This window comes from Uloborus diversus, chromosome 2 (assembly GCF_026930045.1).
Source record: "Uloborus diversus isolate 005 chromosome 2, Udiv.v.3.1, whole genome shotgun sequence".
In the NCBI taxonomy this organism is placed as follows: Eukaryota; Metazoa; Arthropoda; class Arachnida; order Araneae; family Uloboridae; genus Uloborus; species Uloborus diversus.
The window spans coordinates 112958370-112979562 of record NC_072732.1 but is presented as its reverse complement, the minus strand read 5'-3'; the positions used below and the strand labels follow the sequence as shown (position 1 = coordinate 112979562).

The following is a 21193-nucleotide window of genomic DNA, read 5'->3' as shown; positions in this document are numbered from 1 at the left end:
ACATGATTCCCCGTACCTAATACGTGGTTTAATCGATTGGACGCGGAAGAAGATAGCTCTGTTTTTTGATCCAGAACAGGAGCCGAGCAACCAATAATTTCTCACCGCTAAATGCATTGATTTGGAATGGCAACTTGGGGTATTTTGTGACCACAACATATTTTACGTGGCCCAATCACCATTAGTGAACACGGACTATCTTCTGCCTGAAGGCATCGAACCCAGGATCCTCCAGTCACAAGTCCATAGCCTTACCGGTCAGGACAGTACTGCCCAGTTTATACCAGCGTTTTGATTACGACATTCAGATACTGCAGTTTCATTCATGTTATAGCTCATCAGTGAGGAATTTTCATTAACGAACTAAAGACAGATCCTCTCTTAGAGTTGAGAGGAAATCTTCCTCCAGCTTGTTACTGACTACTCTGACGATCTCTGATACGAATCAAACTGCAGTATCTGGACGTCGTAGACGAGTTTCCGGTATCAGCGCTACCTAACAGCGCCTTACTACCTATTTCATGCTGTTTTTTTTTTTTTTCTTTTGCTTGTTTCCTTATTATTTTACAACAAATCAATCTTTTCTTTGCTAATAACAAAGCTCAAAGTTTGTCTAGATATCTGGATCTCTGTCAGGATATCTATCCAGATATCTGTCTGGATCTCTGTGACGCGCATAGCGCCTAAATCTTTCCGTCGATTTTCATGAAATTTGGTACAAAATTAGTTCGTTGTATGAGGGTGTGCACCTCAAAGTAATTTTTCGAAAATTCGATTTTGTGATTTTTCTATTCCATTTTTAAGAAAATTTTACCGAGCAAACTATCATAACTTGGACGAGTAAATTGCCATAACGTGGACGAGCAGATTACCATAACATGGGCGAGCCATTTAACATAGCGAACTGGTACGAAATTCATCATCCATTATTTGTAAATATACAGGCGAACCAAATCACCTTTTGATTTTTCTACAACGGGCAAAGCCGTGCGGGTACCGCTAGTGTATCATAAAATAATCAGTATAAATTTTTTATGTTCTAAATAGCCAACGAAACTTAGTACTTGGGTCTGTCTACAAATGATGTCATGCGTTGAGGTACAGAGAGAGAGCGTTCGTAATATTGTGACATTTTGTATCAAGGGGGGGGGGGAGAAACAAAAAGTGTAACATCACCCATTTTTTCATAATATTTTCAAGAAAACAACGTGACATGTGTCAAGGAGGGGGAGGAGGAAGAGTGCAGGGCCGAATTTAGTCCGTGCCGCCCCTAGGCAGATTAGAAATCTGCCACCCCCTTCCCCTAAAAGAAGCACAGACTCAAGAACACGCAAAAAAGTGTTCCCAAAATTTAAACTGCAAAGCTTTTGAAGAAACGTTGACGTTTCACATTCAGAGGAGCCTTGATAAGAGGTCACAACAATCTTCTAAAAAATTCCTTATTCAGCTAATTTTTCTGACGATTCGGAAAATTTGGAGATAGTATTGCAACATATTCTTTTTCTTCTTTAAAAGTTTTGAAATTCTTTTTCAATGATACCCAACGTTTCGTTTCATTTCCGCTTTTGAAAACTGCCCATTTGAAATGTATATATATATATATATATATATATATATATATATATATATATATATATATATATATATATATATATCAAGTTAAAAACATTTTTGAAGACTCTTTTTTGTTCTTCGATTTTTAATTTAACATGTTTCCTTTATTTGAAACCATTCGGCCCTTTTCACTTGTTACTCATTTTCATTTGCCTCCGAGACTTAATGTTAACATATAACAATTTTTAAATATTAATAATGTAAAAAATAAATAAACGTCAATAACTCAAAAAACCAGTTCTGAATAAACTTTAGTATAGCACTAAAAATCTTAGTCAAACTCCAATCTTGTTGCGACTTCTGGTCAAACGCAACTACACTTTCTGGAATTGCTTTTCGTCTTCACTTACTGATTTACGCTGATCAATTACCATGATTATAATATATTTGATTTTCGTAAGATGTGTGAAAGTAATCATTATTAAAGTACAAGAAAAAATTGTCTCTCAAAAATGAAAGAATGCTGATGATTTACATTCAAGAATAAAAGGTTCATTTTAAAAACGTGTGGTTAAAACAAAATTTGCCACCCCTGAAAATTTTGCCGCCCTAGGCATCTGCCTAATCTGCCTATTGGGAAATTGGGCCCTGGAAGAGTATGACACTTTGTGACAAAGGCGAAGGGGGTCAAAAATGTTGAAAAAAAGTGTGATATCATTTATGGACAGCCCCTTTGTATGAATTCATGCAAACTATTTTTGTTACTTCCAAAGAATGTTAAATAGATGAATAGAAATGCTTTCGTGACGCCTGTCGCCACAAACAAACAACCCTTTCCGTGGGGTTGACAGAAGCACACATAATGATGAATGGCTCATGAAATGAGCCAGCTTATCGATTTACTGCTCATGTTTATGCATCGCCACGTTTTCTGGTATTCATGAATAATTTCTCAAATAGCAACTAACCCAAACTACGTCGAAATAAAGAGTTCGATGCAACATTTACGCTATTATTTCTCCTCGTTTACTAAATGAAATAATTTTCTTGAATATCGGTATGAAGTATAAAAGTTATAGATAAACTGAACTACCTTCCAACATAAGGCTAAAAATATAGTTCAGCTATTCACTACCTATTCACTATTACGAAATTCTTTTGAAAATGGTTCACGAACTAATATTTCTTCACTATTTTTTTTTTTTTTTTTTTTTTTTTTTTGAATGAATACCTACTTCAGATGGTAATGAATACAAAATTTTTATGAAACTACTCAAAAGCAGTTTATGATTCAGAAAATTTAGTTTTACTCTGTCCGGTAACACTGAATCACTTTTATTGAACTAGTATGAAATGGCTATCACAAATGTTTCTTCTATATCTTTCTTATGAATTTTAGAATTTTATGTTTGCAACTAATAAACTTTGTTACAACTAAAAGTAGATTTAAATAAGGAAAATTCAAAATGCTTTTACAGTATTAACCTTCTATATGCGCAAGAACCAGTTAGATATATTTTATCTGATAATAAATAGAAAGTGACAACACAAAAAAATTTGAAGCTTTTGAGCATTCTCTAAACGCCTGCCAACATTGACAAACTACCAATCGTGTAAAAGTCTAACAATTTTAGTTCAAATTTACCAAAAAAAGGTTATAATTTTAGTTTGTTCTATATTACTTGAAACTTCCAAACAAATTGAAATTCTATCACACACGAAATAAACTCGCTATTTCGATATTTATTTTTTCAAGCGTTATTCAAGAAATCATCAAAGGTATTTACTTACTTTTAAAAAATATGTCTATAAAAGTTTGTTTTAGTTCTTTTAAAATTATTTTATTGAATATATTACTTTTTCTTTGTTTTAACTTACTTATCTATTCTAATTGTATTTTGAATGCGAACGACCTTGATGTAAAAATTGCAGTTCACGTTTTTGGAAAAGTTTTTCCTACTGCATTTAAAGTGTAAAAAATATTTAAATGTTCTAAAGTGAAGTAGCTTCATAAAATCACGCAATCTATGTTATGTATTATTGCAATGCATATTTATTTAGTATTGACGCATTATGCAATTGTATGTTATAATAGTACAATACGTTTTAAACATTTATTTTAGTTTTATGTATGTCCAAAATATTTATTAACTTTATTTTTTCAAAATTTGTGAACTATTTTTTTAAGTCTGCGAAGTTTGTAAAAGCCAGTATCCTCAGTTAAAAAGAAGTGATGTATTTATATTTCAACAAGAAACAGTTATGTGTACACAATATTCATATTTTGGTTCGCTCTAAGGTGCTGTTTAAAATAGTCATAATATATTTTTAAATTATATTCTTGATTTTATTCACATAACGTTACAAAGGGACTGCTTACAAAGCATAAACAATTAGCATACCAATGATAAGGACTTACATCCTCTGAAACTTCATGTTCACTTGTAAAAAAATTTGCAACCGAAAAGAAATTTGCAATAAAAGTGAAAAACGTCATTACAGTTATTGACAATTGATACATGTGATCTTTAAGAAAATATAAAATTCTTAGCGGTCCAAAAGCTGCATGAGCTACATCATGGCTTTTTACTACGGCATAGCACGAACACCAGACGCCATCTACTACAATGGTACCAGATTCTGTTAAAGGAGCGTAAACCCCTATCCTTTTTGTCCGTCTTATTTCTCTTACTAATGAAAGTGACGGCGAATTGTCGTGAGAAATTTTGTAGATGAAAGTACCAGTATGAACTTGATCTGCGGGAACTGCTTCGAAATTACTTGCAAGTAAAGAATGAAGTCCGAATCCGGTATGCGAATGAAATTTGTGCAGGTAATTTGAAGATCCAGAGATTCGTACTGCATTGCGAATTTTGTTTCCAACTGCATCATGCCGGCTTGCAAGTCTTTTGATTGAAGTAGTATTTTCATAACCTTTTCTTCTGATTTTTGAAACACTTACTTTTTCTCGCGTTACAGATGAATGCAGTCTTCTACCGTTTATTGCGACGCTTTGTACTGGAACTTGCTTTCGTTTAAATCTAAATCCAAAAGATCGGCACTTAAACTGTCTAACTGTTGTTTTGAAAATTTTAAAATCTTCACACTTTTTATCAGGATTAGTATAATTAGTTCCGAGTCGAAGTGAAACGTTTGACATTTGCTTTCTTGCTTTTTTATAACAGTTGATTTTCAGTTTCACACTGCCAAATCTCATTTTTCTGTTCCCTATTTCAGGTGAAGGTTTCTGCTTTTGAGGCACATTAAAAAGCTTCTCAGCATTTGACTTCTTTGGTACATAACGGAAAACTAAATGATTTCCTGTCAGTAACAAACTGTTGCCTGTTTCGTCTTCCATTTCAACGAAATCTGTTTCAAGCTTGGGATCTCTGTGCAAAAAAGCGATAACTTTACTGTAAACGGAAGTCCCATTCGGTCCAAAGCTACTCAGCACTTCGTCTCCAACTGTCAAGTTACTCATCAATTTGATGCCATCGTTTGTGATGACCTTCGAGCTTCCTTGAAAACAGCCAATAGATTTGCCTTCAGAGTTTGTTTCTGAAACAAATAAAGTCTCTCAGGAAAATATTCTAGTAAAACATAATTGCAAGATTACAGTGCAGATAGCATTTTGAGCAAAACCTTTCAACTTAGTATTAAAATTTACTTCGCGACGGCTAAGATGTAAATTGTAATGTAGCAAGGTCACCCATATAGGGGGGCAAGGGGGGTCTCGAGCCCCCCCCCCCCCCTTAGAAATTAGAACTTTCTTGTTTTAGTATTTTTTTCTTTGCAAAAATGTAAAAATATATCTGCTCCAGCCATTAATGAATAAGTAATTAAAAATGTCCAATTTTAATGACTCTAATCTATCCTGAAATCGGTTTTCATTTGGAAAATATCATGCTAAACTTTGGTTAAAATATTTGAGCCCCCCTTTACAATTTTGCATATGGGCGCCCATGTAATGTAGCAATAAACTCGATTAATTTTAAAGAGAACACTTATATTATTCCCTCTCCACTTTTTTGAAATTCTAACTCTCCTCCTAACTGAACATAAATTTCTATATATTTATTTAATTTCGTTAGTTAAATTTTTATTCCATTCTATTTCTTTCTATTTTAGTTTGCTTTATTTGGTGTTGGTCACTTTAAGTGATTCTCCTTCAATGAAAGTACCAAATGTTTTGATTGGTTTGCATAGCTAACACGTTGATTCAACTCTTCTTTTATGGACTTGAGGTCATTGTCTGATGACATTCACGTACAATATGTCTTGAACTTTAACTCACAACGCATCGTTTGCTCAAAATTTGCACGAATTTAAAATACAGGGCGCCCAGAAAAATCTTTGATACATGTAAAAATTCATAGGAAAGCAAACATCTGTCGTATGAATATGCGGTTTGCGCCATAATACTTCGCAGGTTCAAAAATTTCTTATGCTATCACATTGAATGTGATACTAGTATTGTTCAATTCACTTGCACGGGTGTGACATGTTTATATATACAGGGTGTTCCGGTTTAACCTGCAAGACCTTTATTTTCGTAGCCTTACTCCTAGATGTATACTTCCAATTGCAAAAATGTTCAAAATCAGACGCAGGGTTAAGATATTGAAAGTTTGAATCGAAAATAGAAATGGGTCAAAAAATACAAGATTCAGCTTTTTTAAGGGCTCTAGGTCCCCTTATTTATGTTTAGGGAAATAATCTCCATTGAAAAATATTACTTACACAAAAACTTGACATTTGTGCGACCAAAACTTAAGGAGATGTTCGAGTTTAAAGTTTTAAGGGATCATACAGAAAACGAGATTGGTACAGAACCAAAACAGAAAAATAACAGGTTGTCGAAGTAGAAAACAAAGTATAAATTTTATTTTTCATTGCTGTTCAATAACAAATGCAACGGTTTTCCCATCATACGCGAAAACACACTACAAAACCTCGAACAATTTGAAAAATCACACTATACGCGTATGCACTCATATAATTTTAAACCCTTGTTAACTGCTATATTTTCCCCTCAAAAGGTGCTATTGATGACGAGTGTAAAGTGTTGTAAGTCACAAAACGTTGTGTTTCATAGCTCGGTGAATATTGGTCGTATCAATATCAAATGTTTTCTGTTGGAATAATTTTTCAATGGAGAAAATTTCTCTAAATAAAAGAAAGAGGACCTATGATCCGTAAAAAAATTATATTTTGTATTTTTTTGACTACTTATTTTTTTTTTTTGCTTAAAACTTTCAATATCTTAACTCTGCATCTGATTTTGGACACTTTTGCAATTGGAAGTATGCATTTAAGACTAACGGTTGCGAAAATAGAGGTCTCGCAGGTTAAAACGAAACACCTGTATATTTGCAATTTGCTTCAGGAATTTTAAACTGTGGCTTTCAGTTTTCATTTTGTTGAATATAAACAACCATTATGTATCACAATATTAAAGCATCAACATTCTAAAAAATATTTTGAGTTTAAAAACTAATTATTCGTGCCTGTTGCGGGAGTAAATGTACAGTCCCGCCCGAAACATGTGGACATCATTATTTTTTATGTATAAAAATTTCTTTCAGAAAGTTAATACTTTATAGTAGGATACATAATGGTTCCTTCAGTTCAAATATCTGTACCTCAGAGCCAGAACAACGTAAATCACAAAATCGCTACATTACAGGAGAGAGGGAAAACGTTGATTTGGCACATTCAAAAGATGAGACGAGCGCTCTTTCAGCTCTGGTAAATAATTACAAAGGATTTTTTCTTAAATTACGTTCACATGGATCGACGCGGAATAGCGTTCTCCATACAATGCACTAATAAACTGAAAATCGCAAATTTTTGAACTTAGGTCAGCCTGGCTCTGAGATACTGATAGTTGAAAACTAAAAGCCAAAGTTTGAATCCCGGGAATAGAAGGAAAAATACATGCGTAAAAAGGTGACATTCTGGCAAATGGATCGAACAATATACAAGTAAATATTTCCTGAATAGAATACATGTGCAAATGCTCAAGCATTAACGAATTATTCATCATTTTCACCTTAAAGTGTCAAGATGTCACAGAACGATCCTGTCTGTGACCTTAAAGTCACACGAATCCCTCGACTGCTTACTGTCGAGTCGCTTACAGAGCAGTACCAGCGTCTGCTGGGTACAGTTGGTGCGTTAGAAGGTTGTTTTATTTTTAAAATACAATAATGAAGTTTTTCTTTTAAATATTTCTAACGACAAAGCAGGTTACACTTAAAACAAAAACATAAAAACATGTAGAACAGTGAATAAAAGTACAACGAAAAAAAAAGTAAAAAATATTTAATCTATCAAGAATAAAACATTTTGTTTATTGCCTAACATACCTAAACAAAAAAAAATGCTATAATGAAGGAAAAAACAACGTAATGCGCAAACTGTTTTCAGGGCTACGAAGAAATCCCTTTTTAATGTAGAAAATACAAGCTTTTGTATGAAAAAATATCCGAAAAAATCCAATCGATTTTTTGGATGTTCTTTCATGTTCTTAAATCGATCAATTAATGATTATATTCGTAAGTGAATAGTTTTTGAAATATGAAGCGAAAGCTTTAAAATCCCACCTAAAATCAAAGGTAACAGCCTTATTTTGACAGATAACTCGACAAAAATATTCGCCCAGTCATAATTACGTTTTAAAATAGTGTTTAGTTTAAGACTAGAATTACGGGATGGGTCTTTTTACCCCAAGTAAACTTTTTTTACAAACTGCTCCTCTGTATTTCCCTTTTCGATTTTTCCTAAATCATCGTGCTGAGTTATAATATTAAGTTTTCAGAAAATTATTTTAATTATTTTTTTAACCGAACTGAACGGTTATACCTAAAAATGAGGGAAGATGTCATTTTCGCCCCTTTGAGAAAACAAGCTAGTGTGTGCATCACATGACTTCCTTTTGCTCTAATTTAATGTCATTTTCTCATTCTTGGCAGTTTTAATGTGATTCAATAGTTTACTCTCTAAATACCACCAACAGTGGCCAAATTAAAACCAGATTTTTAAAAAAATTTAAAAAAACGCCAAATTTGTCGCCAAGTTGGCGTCAAACCTTGGCGACCAAAAGACTGGCGATGTATCGCCGTGTCCGTCAAATTATAACACCACTTGAGTTTACATCGAAATTAACAATGATTTCCCTCCAAAAAGGGACAAAAGACGCCTTTTGGAGCATTAGAATGCAACCAAAACGAGAGGTGCACAACTAGACCCCACTAGGAGTCTACGTACCAAATTTCAACTTTCTAGGACATTCCGTTCTTGAGTTATGCGACATACATACGCACATACATACGTACGTACAGACTTCACGAGAATACTCGTTGTTTTCTTCTCTGGATTCGTCAAAATGGTTATTTCGCGTGTCTACACGTTCGTAGGCATTTATCCACGTGTGGTCGAGTCGAAAAAAAAAACTCAACATTCATTCGGGGGTGAGCAAAATGGAAATTAAGGTCGATTTTTGAGTGAAAATTTTTTCGCGAATACAATACTTCCTTTTTTGTAAAAGGAAGTAAAAAGAAACACAAATACATTTAATGATGCTGGAACAGATCATAAACTCAAACATGCCTTTTAGAACATATCATTGCAAGGACTTGAAGCATGCATAATGCTATGGCCCATAAACGGGAGCTTTAGCAGATAGTTTCTGAAATGCAACTGGTACAGCGCTTATTATTATATGGGTATTTTAATTTTTTCTAAATACCTAATTATACCCCTGCCGTGTTTCTAGGCATCCAAAGATCGCCGTAATTCTAGTGTAAAAAAAACAGGTGGGAGCAGAAATTTATTTTGGTTTTTTGTACTCTTACACCAACCTGATTTTACAGAACAATGAATGTGCGTCCTCGCCTCGTAGTAGACCCAATCGAATCCAGCCAGCACGGCTAATTTGGCTAGCTGACCGTATTTTGCTGGATCTCTGTCGCTGGTGGTGATGTCCACTGCACGACCCTCGTAGTGCAGAGAAGAAGGGGAGTGGTGGCCTTCCTCATCCCATCCTTCTGTGACTCTTAAGCGCACCCCCGGGTATTGGTTCATCACTGAGATCGCCAACGTGTCCAACTTCTCTCGGCAACGCTGAAAGGAAACATTTATGAAAAAAGTTACGCCTCAGAAAATTACAGTTGTCGAATTTGGTAACACTTTATTTTATTCATTTACTAGCTGCGTTACTCGGCTTTGCCCGGTCTACCTTGAAAATAAAAATTGTGTAAAGTGCCGTATATTCAACAATCAGGCTTAGATAAATTGAAAAAAGTACATCATGCAAAATTTCCCTTCCAAACAATAACGACGGATATTAAAATACTTTTAAGACATTAACTCGATTCGCAACTCCAACGAACTATAGGGGGCACTGCAGTCACTGTTTAATGGCGGAATTGAAAACTAAAACAAACACATGTGGTAGCGAAGAAAATGCTAAAAGTGTTGTGATTTTTGTTCGTATGTATGATTTTTTCGCTTTATTCGTTTGAAAAGATTTTTCAAAGTCTTGTGGATATTCTGACCCATATAGAAAGAGATTAGAAACCAAAAAGTATTACGAAAGTAAACAATTAATGTAGAACACACAGTAAGTTGTTCTGAAGCAGCCATTTTCACGATGTTGAATTCGGAATTCATAAATTTTTGGTTCGCTTCGAACGGCATTTTCATTTTGTACCGTTTTTTCTATACGTTAGTACATATTAAGTTCAGTTTCGTGACATTTCCAGCAGTTGTTGACATTTTTGTCACATAGTGCACATACGTTGCGGACTGTCAAGAGTAACGTTTAACACTAGATAATTTATTTCTATGACTATATGATTGGATATCCAAAGAAATCATGCATTTAATTCATTCGTCATGGAAATAATTTACCTGATATGCGAAATCTTGTCAAGATACATTATTCTTTCACATAATTTTAAAACCATAACACTATAAACAGATTTTTGGCGAACTTTTATTTTTTATTGTTCAAATTCTTAACGTTCTTTCTGGATTTTTCAATCTGTTCTGCGATAAATATTTTCAAGAAAATTTATTTGCATACTGTCTATTTCAGTAGGATACTGTAGTAACAAATTTTATTTAAATCATTTATGTGGAATTAGGTTAAAGAAAAGTGTCCAGTCAATGTTGTTAAGTTCGTTTTTTTTTCATCGAATTGAAAAACTGATATTTATTCAAATTCACTCAGAACAAAATAAATAAAATGTGTACTCACAGTTTATATATGGTGGTAGTTTTCTTTTCAGTTGATTGACCATTATTTCTTTTTACTTATCGAATTCTGTAATCTTACTATCATTTTATTCCACTCATGATAAAAATTAAAAATGGTTTAACTAAAAACGCGAAAACTCGCCAAGGCTACTTTGCTTGCACAATACTAAAACTACTATAACCCTAAACAAATTTGGCGAAACCTTTCAGCTGAGAATAAAAGGAATAAAGTAAATTCTTTCTCGGTTATTCATTTTGTTCTACGATAATATATTCAAGAAAATATTTTGCATACTGTCCATTCCAACTAAATGCTGCTGTAAAATATGATTAGTTAAATTAATTTAAGATTAAAAAAAACTCATATTCTTACAAATTCATACAAAACAATAAAAATTTTTACCTGGTATAACGTTATCCAATTTTGTTAATCCAGAGTTTTCTTGTTTACGCTTCCACCATTTAATACTTTTTTGAAAGAAATATGGAAAACTAACATTATTTTGAGAAGCTCGAGAATACTCTTAGGGGACGAATTAATTTCTGTAGCTGAAAGCAAACTAAGACACATCGATTGCGTTAATAAATACTCAGAACAAACTGCCTGTGTTTACGTCAACAGACACACGTGATGCGCAACGTGGCAATGTTTTAGGTGCAGACGCAGTTTTATAAATCACCGCAAGGTAGCGTATTCGAGCGCTAGAGTTCCGAATAAAGATGAATTTAAAAAGCGTAACCATGGAAACACAAAATAAATAATTTTAAGGAAGTAAAATGCGAAAGAAAATGGTTAACAATTTAAGTGGAAAAGAGATTTTTTGAACTTCATTTAAAAAGGCTTGTGACTTTTCTTCCTTAAGAGATAGTTTTTCGACCATAGATCGAGATAGATCTCGAGTACAAAATGTTGCTTTTTCCAATGGTGTCAAAAAGGAAACTGTGGAACAATTCTTTCTCTTTTTATTGATAGTTTATTGAAAAAAGTAATGCCTAAATTTTAGCTAAGTCAAAACAAATTCGAGCTAAAAAAGGCAAATACTCCCCTCGTGGGTAGGTTAGAGCATTGAAACAAATTGCGTAGAACGCGAGAAATTCTACTCTTACTAGAGATATATAATATTTATATGTGCAAGTAATTTGTCACTAATTTGTCTCACCCCCATATCCGGAATTTACGTGAAAATTGCGCCAAAATTGGAATAAAAAAAGAACTATTCATAGATTTGTTTTCGAACCAGTCTGGAAACCCTTTCAGGGCTCAAAGGAACAAACTGAAAAATTCAGCGAAATCGGTCGGGTAGTTCTCAAGTTTCGCGAGTTTAAACACATAGACCGGTGATTCTCCAAATTTCTAACAATATTTTGTCCCAGTAGCCTAACACAAAAATTGTTTAACTCAGAAAGTGTTTTCATTTTTTAAGAGTTAAAAATAACCTAACTGCTATTATTCTATTATCATTAAAACAATAACTCATTTAAACGTTTCTACAAAATAATTTAAATAACCAGAAAGTCACACTTTTGGCGTGTCCGCAGCCGTATTTCAAATGGACTTAAATTGTTTAAAAATGTATATCAACATTTCACAAATTCAATTTGTAGTACGAAATTAAGCATACTTAAAGGTGTAAAATAGTGTTCTTTAAATAAATTGGATTATTTAAATCATCAATGTACATCAATTTAAACGTTGTCCCCAGATTTCATGTCATTCTCCTGTCCTAAGAATGAGTTCAATTATTATAGATTTAAAAAGGAATTTTGCTTTGCTATGCTTCAACACTTTTTATTAGCAGCATTTTGTTAGATTCCTTAAGTATTAAGTTCATATGATTTGGCTGCTGTTCTTACTAAATTTTTGAAGTTCAAAAATGGGTATGAAACATTTTTGCTGAAAATTTCTGTGTTAAAAAAAGAAAAATAATAATTCTTCTCATGGTGTGTAGTTGAATTAAGAAGTTAGAATCGAAAAATAACATTAGTTACCTTAATAATAATCCTGGGCTTACGCAACAGGCAAATTCAACGGAAAATGTCATACTCCTTTCCTAAAAAAAGTGTCATACTCCTGTCTTAAAAACGTGTCATACTCCTGTCCTAAAAAAATCACTCTCCCAGCACTATTCCTCAAGCACTGGTAATGCATCCCGTAGAATGGAAGGATTTATTTCCAATACATTAATTGGAAAATAAGATTCGCAACTCCAATAAACTATAGGGGGCGCTGCAGTCACTGTCTAATGGCGGATGAAAAAGATAAAACTAACAAATGCAGTTACTTATAACTTGATTTGACGCGAAGTGAATGACAGTAATTTTTCATCGTGTTTGTGGGAATCTTTCTTTTCTATTCTTCTCAAATTACATTACACCACAAACTGTCTGAAGCATGTAATTTACCCCAAAGAAAACGCGTGGAGTGGAATGTTTTACCTTTTTCTTTAGTATTGTTAATCACCGCAAGGTAGTGTTTTCGAGCTCTGTAGTTGCGAATTTATTGAAAAAAAGAAAGTTAAATTTGGCAATTGATAAATAAAAAATTTATCAGTAGAAGAATTCTATTCATTTATTTTATTTTTTTTTTGCTGTCATTCTCCTGGACAACATTTCTGTGTTAAATAAAAGAAAATAATAATTTTACTAATATAGTGTATGATTGAATTAAGAGGTTAGAATTGAAAAATAATATTAGTCAGGGTCACCCGAGACAATTATGGGTCACTCTCTTTCTTGGTAAATAATGGTCACCAATTTTTTACTGTTAAAAGTTTTGTTACAAAGAAACTAAATTATGCTAAGTCATCCTAGTACATTCAATTTTTCTATATCAAAGTCAAAAACAATGTAACAGTGAAGTAAATAATAGAAAAAAAAATAGTTTTCACACTTCTATAAAAACATCTTCAAAAAAGATTGTCTCGGAAAATCGTGATTTTTTTCAAGATTCGTGTAGGTGAAACACTTTTGAAGAAACAATTTTGTTGGGGCTGTTTTTTTAATAGCAAATGGGTCTTGGCTTTTCATACCAACATACATTTTTTCTTCTTTTTAAAAATAATGCGTATTAAAAGTATACTTATTTATACCTCAGTTTAGTAGGGTAATTCTGGGTCACCGGGGTAATTCTTGGTCAGTATATGTTCTGATATTTTAAATGTTTTTCTTATTCATTTCTATGTGAATAACATCAGTATTAATTTCAACTTACCCTTTCCTGTGCCAAACTTTCTTTCAAAAAGAAATTTTAATTCTCCAATTGCAGCATTGGATGATATATCATCTTCAATTGCTGCTGAAGTATGGAAGTATGCCCTATTGGCTAGCAAATCAATTAAAGCTTTGAAGATAAACTATTTCAGCATGCAATAAGGACACTTATCAAGTACCAAAATAAAGAAAAAAATTAATATGAATCCCTAGAGTACCAAATAAGGGGATAAATTCAATAGCTATAACAAATCTTGTATCTTGGAACTGCAAGAGAAAAAGAAGCAGAAGAAAAATCAAATGCAAAGCACAGATGTAGTCATCGAGAAAAACCCTGCTTGCAAATAATAATAATAATAATAATAATAATAATAATAATTAATAATAATAATAATAATAATAATACCTTAACAAGCTGATATAGACAGCCCCTAAATGCAAGATGAGTTTATTTTGGAATTGTTTATGACAACGAGAAAAAGGGGGAAGACTCTGCAAAAACGCAAGTGCAAATATATTCATTCTTTTAATGTGTTAAAAGATGGAGCTACAACCGAATTCATTCTGTACTTGAACATCAGATAGACTTTGTAATGAATGATAATAGCGACATATTCTACAATGCGGAAATTAACTTAAAATTTGGACAAGGAAAAAGCAGAAATGAATTTTCTAGAACAAGGTGTCGGAAATTTTATTCGTCCAAGCAAAACATTTTTAGAAGTAATTTGAAATAAGTGCATTTTTTCAGTCTAGTTAATTGAAATTGCAAAGAAAAAACCTTGCAGTTGACAGAAACATGATTGTTGAAGGTAGCATACAAACATTAAAGAATAATTTCTTCACGGAATCGTAGACTTAGAGCAAAGAGCAATAACTAACTGTACTCAACTAAGTAGGAGTAACATCAAATTATTTCAACTATAATGTGTTATTTCTTTAATATAAAAATTTTTACCATTAAAAAATCTCTTTATGGGCTAAGAAACAATAATTTAGAATGGTTAATTACTTTTGATAAGGATTACTTTAAAAAAAAGGGGGTGTCCCATATTTACCCCATGTGTGATCCGTAATTGCCCTGATCTGGGGTAAAACTTGGTCACTCATTTAATTTAAATAAAAAAATAATAATGTAAATTTAAATAAAGGGATTATTTGAATAATTTCTATATTATTTAAGCTTACTCCATGACAAATTAAATCATTTTATCTTTTATACTTAAGAAAATATTAAGGTGTTATGGTTTTTTAACCCATATTTCCCCCGTCTGACCCTACCTTAGTTATAATCCTGGGCTTACGCAACAGGCAAATTGTATGGAAAATGTCATGCTCCTGTCTTTAAAAAAGTGTCATACTCCTGTCCTAAAAAATCACACTCCTAGCATTGTTTCTCAAGCACTGGTAATGCATCCCGTAGAATAGAAGGATTTATTTCCAACACATTAGTTGGAAAATAAGATTGATTGAAAAAAAAAAGAAAGTTAAATTTGGCAAACGATACATAAAAAATGTATCACTGGAATAATTCTATCTATTTAACATTTTTTGGTTGTTCTTCAGACAAATCGTTCCAAAAGAGCTTTATTGGTGAGATATTTGTTCGATTACTATATTATATATATATGTATATATATTGGTTAAATATTATACAGGGTGTTTCAAAATGAATAGCGGGGTTTTAACATGTTATAATATCTATTACACCAAACTTACAGCCACAAGTGATATATCAAATGAAAGAAAAACTCAAACAGTTTTACATAATAGCCTATAAGTACATGAAATACACCGCCAGCTCAGTCAATTCCAGCCGAGGACTTCAGTTTCGTGCTTATTAGCACTCATCAGCCCGGCACAGGAAAGTGACTGAGCTGGAGATGGAAAACATCTTAAGGAAGCCAAGAGTGCCAAATAAACTGGTAGCTAATACAGAATCAGCACTGACCAGACGAGTGACCGAAGCTTGTTCGATGTGAGCACCATTCGTCACTCGGCACACGTCAAGACGATATGCAAGTTCTTCCCAAACTTTGATGATTGTCTCATTAGTAATTGCTGCAACAGCTGTTTCAATCCTGTTCCTTAATTCGGGAAGGTCGGCTGGCAGTGGAGGCACATACACACGGCCCTTAATAAGCCCCCAAAGATAGAAATAACACAGCGTTAGGTCGGGTGACCGTGGAGGCTATGGGAAACAAGCCCTGTCATTGGGCCCCTTAGGGTCAATCCAGCGGTCGGGTGCAGTTTGGTTAAGCCAATCGCGTACCTCATTACGCCAGTGAGGCGGCGCACCATCTTGCTGAAAGATGAAGTTTTCTGATTCATCTTGTGTCAGTTGAGGGAAGAGCCGTAGCTGTAAACTATCCAAATAAGAAGTACCAGTTACAGATAAGAAGTACCGGTTAGCATGCGCACTGATGCCAACAAACAAAACTGTTTGAGTTTCTCTTTCATTTGATATATCACTTGTGGCTGTAAGTTTGGTGTAATAAATATTATAACATGTTAAAACCCCGCTATTCATTTTGAAACACCCTGTATAATCTAAATGTTGCTCGCATAGGTTAGTGAAGTTGCTATAAATTTTGTAGTTGCTGTAAGTGAAACATATTTTCTTAATATTGCTTGTTCTCTTTTAGTTTTATGTTTGTATTTCTTGAAATATAAAACAATTCGCAGTTAATAAGAAGGTAACGTTTCTTTTTGTAAATTTTACCATACTGTGTATGGCTAACTTAAAGGAAGTTTTAATGTAGCAATCGATATATGTTTCATTGAAATGAATGTCCGTTAGTCGAAATGGTGCTACTTGTCATTTTCTTGCTGTATGAAAATTTGATCTCTCTTTTGAGGGTGTACCGTAGTTAAAATGAATTCCCTTTAGTTTTCTCTTAATAAGTTCCTAGCAAAGAGTAAGTATGATTTTTTTCAGATTTTTTTCACCAGTTTTATTTTTTTGAAAAATGTGATTGGAAAATGTCAGGTTTTTGGAGAATCACTCAGATGCATTTTGGTGACTTCATTTTATACTATGTGGAGAAGAGATGTTGAAAATATTTTAAGAAGATTTACAGCATCTGTAGGTATCAGGGTTTAGTTTTACAAAGTAGGGAACACCGGAGATTTCATATGAAGGGGTAAGCATGCGAATGTGCAAAATTTTCCTGTTTTTTGTTTGACAGCTCTGAATCACCTGTCACATGACCATGTAGTTGTTGCGCTGCTGTGAGTATTTTTTGGGTAGGTCTAGAGTTGGGTATGGGTTGTGAGGGAAAAAAATGAACATTTTCGTAGTATAAGTGAATTTTTATTTCCTTAGTTATTTTCTTCCACAACCTATAATAATGGAGTGAATTCCCGAAACTTTTAATATTTTGCGGCCCTTTTTATTGTCGCAACAAGTAAAGGCTTGTTTAGACTTTTTTTTATGAAACCTTTTCCTGTTATTTCTCGGCACAAAGGTATTTATTTATTGCTTAGTGTAACTTGATTTTACTTTAGCGAGGTGGGGCAAGTATGCGAACTTTTTTGGGGGTAAGTGAGAATTTGTTTACCCCAGCTGCATTTTCACTGTTAAGATACTAAACAATTGGAACATAAATTATGTAAAATGCTAATTTAGTGAAATAATATCTTTGGTTGCGTAATTGAGCTTATAATTTCTTACATATACGTTTTTTACAATCTTGCATGCGCGCCTGAAGTCTACATACGCCCTGATCTTTCAGGAAATACTAAACTCAGAAGAAAAAATACCGAGGGGTAAACTCCACCAGATGTAATGCTGAGTGCAGCAAAAATTTCATAACCATAAATTTGTGTCTTAAGCATACACGCTGTAAAAATATTCCGAAACGTTACTGAGTATTTCCGTGTAACATATCGGGATTTTAACGCTTTTTGTCCACTTCCTGGAAATATTCAGTATCATTGTCAAAAAGTTTCCTGAATCGCTACAAATTGTCTGAATGCTGACCTCTCTCTGATGTAAAAAATAATTTTAGCTCCCAGTTTAAAGATTAACTGAGAGTATTTATAAAGTGTATCGGCGTCACCTCTGTTACGGCTCGTCCATGCTGATTAAACTTCCAAAGGGAGAGAATAAGTATGGACTACGTAGGCTTTGCAAGAATTACAGGTGAGAAAAATTCTCGGTACTTACTTGCAATTCTGGTTTAGCTTTGACCGTGTTTGGAATACTGCTTATGGAACTGCCTTGATAAATCAGGAAGGTGCCAAGCTGTAATATTATACCTGAGATTACTCTGAAGTTTCAGAGACACGACTGACCTTAAACGGGAAGATATCTAGATTATTCAGGGAGGTTACTGAATTTTAGCGGAAAACGTTCCTTGTTTTTGTGAGATAAACTACTGGCAGAAATTGGGCACATCAGCTGTCTATTGTTTTCCAGGAACGTTTCTGAATCGTTTTCACAGTGAAGATCTATGGAAATTCTACAATTAGTGGTAAAGGAAACTCTTACAACATTGTAGTTATTTAAACACAGTTAGTACAATAGAAACAATATAAAACGAATCAATTTCGCCTACGATTTCTACTGATTATCTCTAAATTTTTAGTTTCGATACTTACATCCCTTTGATTCTTACTGCCTCAAATGTTGAAGTTATTTGAATGTTTTTATATTTTAAACATGATTAAAAGTTTTTTTGAAGAATAATTTTTGAACTTCATCAACATTAAAAAATATATTTTTTTAATTAGCTTTGCACAAGGGGTGTCACTGGAGGTAAATTTTAGTTTGTAAGAAAAGGAATAAATCTTCTCTCAGTTTCATGAAAACAAAGTGCATTTTAAATCCTGAATTTTATTCAGTCGACCTAAAATGTAAAAAATAGACGCTAATGATCATAAAGCTTTGTGTACATTTCTGTGTTAAATCGTTTATTTTCATATAGCGCTCAGAAGAGCGACAAAGAACTAGAAAAACAGTTGAAATAGCTCAAGTGCCTTTTTAGAAGACAACAGACTTTGTTCGAAAAGTTCCTGGTGTGAGGAAATTTTGAAGCATCATTTGCTCAAAAATATTCGAAACAGACTTTTAGTTCCTTTCTTCAACGGCTTTAACGTTTCATTTTATAATAATGGAATGAAAAGGTAATAAATAACTGTCGGTTTAAAATCGCTTCTTCTGACAGCGCCAACGATAAATTTGACCCGAAAAGCTTTTGAGGTACGTAACACGTATGTGTTGATATGAAAAAAAAATATCTCAATGCTTTTAGCCGTGTCTGCTTGCATTGGAATGTTTAGAAGGCACTTAGAAGATGATAACTTCGATAACGATGATATTTATGACGGAGCATTTGCAGATATTACATCTTTTAAATAGGTCCACCGAGACACTTTTCAAAAAAAGCATCAATCTTCTCTAATGATGTCATTAAAAGCATAAATAGATTTTAAAGTTTTGTGAATAGGATTGCGTGTTATTATGAAAGACCCAAAGCGATTTAGTTTTCTTAGTCTCTTTGTATTCTTCGCTAAGGTAGTTTCTTTAAAAGATGAGTATGGGAAAAAAGCAGAAAAGACGAAGCAGATTCCTTTTGCCTTTGCTATGGAATACACTATCGCAAAATAGGAGAATTTTTGAAATCGCTTAGTAATAACTAGTTTCTCGTTTTCAAACAGTTTCTTGTTTTTGGCCAGTAGAATATTATATGTTTCATATTTTCGATACATTACTTACAGTTGTGTAACTGATGCTGTAGCTTAAACATAGTAGGAGAATATGGGACGAGATGAAATAGTTAAAATAGCTTTCAATTTTCGTTTTTGATGAATTTTTAAATAATTTATGAGGGAACATCCCCGTGAGTCTTTTAACTTGCTACAAATGCTCATGCTTTCGAACTTTTGCCCTCTCTAGCCTCTTTGAAGAATGTTAATTTTCAATAGAGTGCTGCCCTCCCCCTCCCCAAATAAAAAAAATCTGACGTGGACCCCACACTACTTTCTTTTACGTCTATTAAATGATCGATGTGTTTTAATAACTCAAAAGATTGGGTGCCTGTACTCATGTGTTAGAAGCAATATTTCTGGAATGAATAGCTTTTGAAACATTTTTCTTTACATGCAAAAGTATAATCCGTGTATAAAACTAGCAAAAACTCATTTTCCATAAGGATCAGCAGGAAATATGTCAGAAGCATTTTGAAGTTTTTTTTTTCTTTCAGTTTCAACATTGTTAAAAAAAAAAAAAAAAAAAAAAAAAAAAAAACTGTGAATAACTAACAGCGAACAGTTGGACAGACAACCACTTCACGTGATGTCATGTTGAGGAATGACTCCTCTCCCATCCTCCCTACCCAACTCATTTGATCGACCCTAGGGTTTTGGGTACAAAAAATTCTGAAACTGCTTGGGTGATAAAAGGCGTCAAATCGGCCAGGAATAATAGGACAAAAACATTACTGGATAAATTTATATGCAATGAAATCAATCAGTAATGTTGAATATCAATGTATTGAAGTAGTATTTCAAATATTTATTTTAAAATTTGTTCAATGATTTGTAAATATTGCTGCCATCGTTTGCATTTCATTCCTAAACTGTTTGAGCACAATGTGGGTGGATAATACTGCCAACGATTTAAGGGTGGTCATGTGACCCCCCATGACTCTCCTCTTATATCCACCGCTGTTTCAAACGTGGACTTACAACTCAGTTAGGAAAGCAAATGAATAATGCCGAAAGTTGTACAATTAGTTCTATTGCTTAGTGGAAAACTCATATCAGGTTCTCAAAAAGTCGACCACTAGTGTCGTTGCACAATTGATACCGGCGATGTTGTGCCGTTTTTAAAAGACAACATTTGCTCTGATCGCTTTTCTCCGGAACCAACTAAGAGCAAAATTAAGTTTCTTCACAGCGGAAAGTTGCATGCGGTGAATTCTTGATAGTGTTTGGGTAAATATATTACGTTTGCAGGTGACGACAAAGGAAATTGCTTGTACTGCTTTATCTCGTAGAATCCGTTTCTAATTTTTCAGCCTCTCAGAATGGAATGCGGTCCTATGTTCCATGTAATTATTGGTCATTTGGATGTGTACTATCGCCCCTCTGAATTTGTAAAATCAATGTAAGAGCACTCTGTGTACATATAAAGTGTTGTAATATAGATAAAAAATTATCTAAA

At 33.4% G+C, this 21193-nt stretch overlaps 1 protein-coding gene across 1 annotated transcript in view; it reads right to left on the bottom strand.

Moving 5' to 3' along the window:
• Nucleotides 1-3901: 3901 nt before the first annotated feature.
• LOC129216492 (sonic hedgehog protein-like) overlaps nt 3902-21193 on the bottom strand; it is a 40183-nt gene continuing 22891 nt past the window's right edge. The window contains exons 2-3 of the mRNA XM_054850706.1: nt 9417-9678; nt 3902-5112 (exon numbers count right to left, since the gene is read on the bottom strand). Coding sequence (XP_054706681.1) covers nt 3902-5112; nt 9417-9678 — 1473 coding nt within the window. The remainder of the gene's footprint in view (nt 5113-9416; nt 9679-21193) is intronic.